This window comes from Arachis ipaensis, chromosome B03, assembly GCF_000816755.2.
Source record: "Arachis ipaensis cultivar K30076 chromosome B03, Araip1.1, whole genome shotgun sequence".
In the NCBI taxonomy this organism is placed as follows: Eukaryota; Viridiplantae; Streptophyta; class Magnoliopsida; order Fabales; family Fabaceae; genus Arachis; species Arachis ipaensis.
The window spans coordinates 107,907,194-107,913,029 of NC_029787.2; the positions used below are offsets into that span (position 1 = coordinate 107,907,194).

The 5,836-nt window shown below is 34.8% G+C and overlaps 2 protein-coding genes across 8 annotated transcripts; one reads left to right on the forward strand and one right to left on the reverse strand.

Moving 5' to 3' along the window:
* LOC107630848 (CASP-like protein 1F2) lies at positions 1,415–2,480 on the forward strand. The gene is made up of 3 exons (XM_016334113.2): positions 1,415–1,814; positions 1,895–2,024; positions 2,139–2,480. The coding sequence occupies exons 1-3, from the start codon at positions 1,498–1,500 to the stop codon at positions 2,358–2,360; spliced, it is 669 nt and encodes a 222-aa protein (XP_016189599.1). The 5' UTR covers positions 1,415–1,497; the 3' UTR covers positions 2,361–2,480.
* LOC107630847 (protein BASIC PENTACYSTEINE4-like) lies at positions 2,469–5,433 on the reverse strand. Of its 7 annotated transcripts, none has more exons than XM_016334110.2 (4): positions 5,276–5,433; positions 3,954–4,097; positions 3,043–3,851; positions 2,469–2,578 (listed from the first exon to the last, which is right to left on the reverse strand). In XM_016334110.2, exons 2-4 carry the CDS (start codon positions 4,017–4,019, stop codon positions 2,524–2,526), a joined length of 930 nt encoding a protein of 309 aa, XP_016189596.1. In that variant the 5' UTR covers positions 4,020–4,097; positions 5,276–5,433; the 3' UTR covers positions 2,469–2,523. The 7 variants fall into 7 exon arrangements, with proteins under 7 accessions (XP_016189596.1, XP_016189593.1, XP_016189598.1 ...); XM_016334107.2 differs by having other exon boundaries at positions 3,043–3,869; XM_016334112.2 differs by having other exon boundaries at positions 3,043–3,884.

Genomic DNA, 5,836 nt, shown 5'->3' on the forward strand with positions numbered 1-5,836 from the left:
GTCTAGATTAAGAAACTTCATATTAATAGGAGTTTAAATGCTATCTTCTGTATTAGACTATTAGGAAGCACAAAAGGACACTACTAATTAGGGGAAATAGATTGCTTGACAGCATGCACTCATCTATAAGGAAATTAAAGGCTATTAACTACCCAAACGTGACGTATCAACCAGATCCCTGTAAGGAAGGCAATAATATTTGAAAGACAAAAAAAATCAACCAAAACTTATCTTATATTAGTATTTATTAATTGTGAAAATGTTTAATAACAAAAAATAATTAACCAAAATCAGTCAAATTTTTTTTATTTAACATTTATTAATTATTGTAACAATTAATGAATGTTAAATAAAAAATATTTTAGTTATTTTTTTTATTTCTCTAATATTAGGCTCAATTTTTTAGTTATGAAACCTGTTAGTGTGCTTTCTCCGAATATAGAAATAGGGAGAAATAGACAAGAAGGTGGGACAGCTTTATGTCATTTTTAGGTGAAAGAACTCGGAGGGTCCGAGTTCTTTGTTAAGCAAAAATAAACAAACAAGTCGGAGGGTAGGACTTGTTGATGGCTGGAATTTGAATTTTAACAATGCAAAACGGACCGTGCGTTTTGTATATATATAATTTTTATCAAGCTGAAAATGAAATCGTAGGGTCCGAGTTCCCTTTTTTAAATATTAATTTGAATCTGCCAATAGTAAACGGTAGGTCCGATTTAGGTTTATTGAAAATATCAGATTCCGTGTTCTTCTTTAAGCTTGCTCGCCTTCTTCCTCTGGTTCTCTGCATTTGTATTTTTCTTCTTCATGGTATGTAACCCAAATATTTGTTAATATGGTTTCTGTTATTATTTAGTAAAGTAAGAAAAATGGATAATAAAGTACTTTTGAAAATGTATTATTTTAAATGATAGAGTACAAAAATAAAATATTAAAAAAATAAAAAAAAAACCTATATCTGATAAAAATGATAATAATTCCTAAATTCAATTTCTAACCACAACAATAATAATTAGCCACCTAACAATAATAATTATAATTACGAAATATAAAAAATTTTTTAAAAAATTTAAACGGAGAAAGGAAGAAGAAGGTGGGAGCGAAGTTGAAAGTGAAATCTGAAAGTGATTGTAACCGAATAATGAGAGTGGATTGCATGAGTCTTTGTTTGGTTTCAGGGCACAGTTGTGGTTTCACTGACACCACAAAATTGTGAAACACCTCTCTCTCCCATATCAGAGTCCAACACCACTCATGCACAAAATTGTGAAACACCTCTCTCTCCCATATCAGAGTCCAACACCACTCATGCATCCATATGCAAATTAAATAGCGCTAACATTACCGTATTAATTGTAGCAATATGGCAAATTTGAGATTTTTTTTTATTTCTCTAACATTACTTATAAAAATCAGTTATGAAAGCTAACTACCATACATTCAATTTGCATAAAATTTGTCTCTTCCAAAGCTAAACTACCACACACCAATATATATATGCTCAATCTGTTGCTGAAGAACAGCATGTCTTCGCCTCAAGATTCAATAATGGACAAAGAAGAAGCCAAAGCTGAAAAGGAGAAGGACATGATGAGTGTTTCCTCTGAAAATGAACTCCTCACATGTCATGCAAAATTTGAAGCATTCCCATTTTTCAAAACACCAAGGTTTTTGAAGGGAGCCAAGATCACACTCAGACTTGTGACCATTGTTACTACATTCATTGCAATGCTTTGTATGCTAACCAGCCACCAATCTACCACAATGTTGGGCACGCCACTCGATGCTCGATATAGCTACTCTCCTGCTTTCAGGTATAAAGATCACATCATCAATCATGCTAATTCATACCCTAGCTTACACATGGACCTTATCTATCTCTTCTATCTTGCAGGTTCTTTGTTTATGCAAATGCTGTTGCATGCTTCTTTATATTCCTATCTTTACTTGCTACAATCGTTTTCTACCTTCGAGGCGCATGCCCCACCAATAAATGCAGCTACTTGTTCTTCCTGAATGACATGGTATGATACATGATTTCGTTCTAAATTAAACATTCTGTCCAACTTATCATCAACTCATCTTTGTTCCTCAAAGTGATTAACAGCAAGAAATTATGTATGTTGTGAACATGACAGATGATGTTAACAATGGAGATTGGGGGATGTGCAGCTGCAACAGCTATAGGAGAGGTGGGGCTGCATGGAAATTCCCATGCAGGTTGGGGTTCTATCTGCGGTTATTATGGGAAATTCTGTGACAGGGTCACCATTTCGCTCGTGTTTTCATATGTCTCAATTGTTTCATTGTTCATACTTACTGTAATATCCTCAATGAACTTCAAAGAGAATCCTCTTTAATTTAAGGATTGATACAGAAGAAGCGAATGTATGTAGAACAGTTCTCTTAGGCACTTGTTTTCTACTTGGTGTTATTTGTTTGGAATGGAAAGAAAAGGGGAGCATGAGTAGCTGTTTAACTAGGCATTAAATAATAGAGACAACTCCGAATCCAAAATCCATACTAAGTGGTTATTACACCTTGCATACCCAACCTGCAACCTTGGCTTGTATTCTTGCTACAAAAATAAACAAAATTTATCACGCCAAGTTAAAGATAATCTATCTAAATAGCATATAGAAGAGAAGATATTGAATTTGCTTAAAAAAATCAATGTCATAATTTCTCATTATATAATATACTTTATATTTCTCACGTGATTTGATTTTTAAGATCCAAACTGACGTTATAACCACATACTCATAGAGAGTTGGAAACATAAACAGCTCCTACTTCTTATTAGCTAGAAAGTCACATGTACAAATATCATGATAACTTACAACTATCCAATTTTCAGTTGGGCCAAACCAACTGAAAATAAGAGATGGAAACAACCCCCTGACCAAATTTACTCGATGAATTCACAAAATTCAAGCATATCTAACTCATCAAAGCATGATCTCAAATGTCAAAAGCGGGCCCAAAATGAAAAGCATAACTCCATACAAATGAATTCCTACAAGCTACTTGATAGTAATGTACCGATTTGTTCCGTGTCTAGCCCAGTAGTTCTTAAGATCCAATGGTGTAGATAAGTCATGACCTTGCAAAGCAAACCTACTAAGCAATCTTGTAAAGACACTCCCGCTCATCTTTCGTCCCCCAATGCGGGCGTGGCGCTTGTTCGGAAGCTGTGGCAGTGGATACACTGACAATGTCGTGGTACAACAAGAAGACTGCCATCCGCCATTCCCCCATTTGTAGCACTGCCGGGGTACTCCAGTGCAGGTGCATATTGGGACCGGCATGATAGTTTCATCAAATGCAACCAAATTCAAGCCAACATCCTGCATATCCCATTCAGATTTGAACTTTATCCCTTCAGAAGCTGCCTGCCTATTTAAATCCTCGCCCATTTTCTTTGCCTTGCTATGTGGTTTTGATACCTTAGAATTAATTACATTTTTGTCCTGCATTCTTTTAGCTTGATTAGATTTGACAGCTTCAGAAACTTTAGCCGTCATTGGAGAGACATCCCTTCTGGATATATCCTTCGGGCTGCATGCAGTTTGGCGCATCCGCTTTGATCCACGTTGAACTCCATCACCTGACTTGAAAATGTTCTGACTTTTAAGTGCTGTAAGGGCATTATCCCGTTCCTTTAGGGCATTATCCCTTTGCGCAAGTGCTTCATCCCTTTGTCGAAGGGCCAAATCACGAGCAGCCAAGGCTTCATTCTTTTCAGATATAGCAGCCTCTAGTTCAAGTACTAGAATGGCAGCCTGCCTTTCAGCCATAATGGACCTTATTTTTTTATTCATGACTAATGCATTTGGCTCCTTTACTCGATGCTGTGAATCCATATTCCACTACACATTTAAAATCTAATATAAATAAATCCAGTAGTGTGTGCAAGCTTGAAAAAGGAATACCACATATATGCTTATCTATACCAGGGAATGTGCTCCTCTGTAGTAGTCCATGTTATGCCTACCATTTTCATGTTGGCTGCTATCCATTGCATTCAGATAATTTAGCAGCAAATGTGAAAGTCAAGGGGTTTAATAAATCAATAATTTCCAGATGAAAAATACATCCTGTTATCAAATGACGAAGGCAACAGTTTGACATCAAGAAATAAGCCAGAAATATGAGCATTAAGTTAATTTCTTCTTTTTGCAGAAAGCTATTAACTGTGGGAAAAACAAAAATGACAAAGCATTTTTACAGTAAGTGGCAACAGAACTATACAAATAAAGCAATAATGCAAATATGACAGACCATTGGTTTTTGGCCAAAAGTACAACAGGTGTTAACGGCCATCAACTTAAGGGACATTCTTAAAACGCTCTAATGAGAAAGACTTCATGCAATGTGTCATGGCTTCCATATAAAACAACTCCTTCAACAACTGAAATAGCATGAAGTTGCTAATGGAAAGTAGAAAGAATTATATGCATGTATCACTGCTCAAGTATTTCTACCCTAAATGAAAAAAAAAATTAACTTTCCTGTTTAGTCTTTACAGTACAATCAAAACCCGATGCACAACTTTCTCAGGAAAAGAAACAAGCAAAAACAGATAAGTAAAATGGGGCATTTTCCCACCAAAGACGCCTGAAACAAATAGCTCTCGTCATGAAAACACAATTACTGCATATACATAGAACCCCATTCTTAACAACTGAGTCGTTCATGAAGCAAAGATTACAATAAAAGCTTGAACAGAATCAAAATGCAGGAGAAACCTCCAAATGTAATATTTTGATCAAGATTGCAATAGCTAAGTGAACAAAAAAAAAAAAGTAACTCTCCTAATTACAGTACAAAACTACAGTTGTGAAAGTTAAATAAATGTTTTCATCAACTTGTGATCAAACCATTTTGCCGAGTAATCTTGAAGCTAATCTTTTTGGAACTAAAACCCTTCAACCCTTGAGCACATGAAGAAGAAGAAGAAGAAAAGCCTTCCAGTTTCCCAATTTTGCATATGCTTAAAACAAAGCATACAATGCAAGACCAGACAATCAAAGGAAAAAGGAGATGCCGAAGAGCAGAGGAAAAAAAAGGACAAAAAGAGACAAAAAGAAAGGGTAAAGGTACAGTAAAAGGTTATAGAAGAATAGTGAAAGGTTTTAACGAATTGGTAATGAAGATTAGCGAAAGAAAAGAGAAGGGTGAATGGAGAGAGAAAACAAACTTAAATTACAGGGCAGCTACTCACATTGAATCGATGAACAGAGAAAGATGGCAAAGACCGAGAGGGTGAAGATACCTAAGGCGTAGAGAACAACGTCGTTCAACTCTGGTCTATGCCTCAGTGTTTCACTCGTCAATCGTCACAATCACACCCCTTCGCCTTCCTCTTCAAATGCACTCACTCACTTACTCTCCCACTTTCTCACCACCAAAACAACGTCGTTTCATTCCGGGATTTAGGTAGTAAATGTAAATCTATAAAACTAAATAACTTAGTATATGTTGCAGTACCTTATGCATAAAAAATATATATAGTAATTATTATTATAAATATTTTTAAAAGTTATAATTAAAATCAAATTTTTAATTTTTTAATATTAAAATATTAAAAATAATTAGTATTTGTCTTAATTAATTTGAGTTGTTGAATGATCTTTTCACTCGTCCGTTTAAACAACTATTAGGAGTTAGAATCACGCCTTGTGTGTGTAGCAATCTATTAGCTAGCAGTAAACCCTTAATAAATGGAGCATCAATACAATACGTGTAAGTTTATTGAGGGATAATTTTATTTGTCTGTTTAAATAATTATTAGTAGTTAAAATTTTATCTTATATATGTAGTAATTTATTGACTA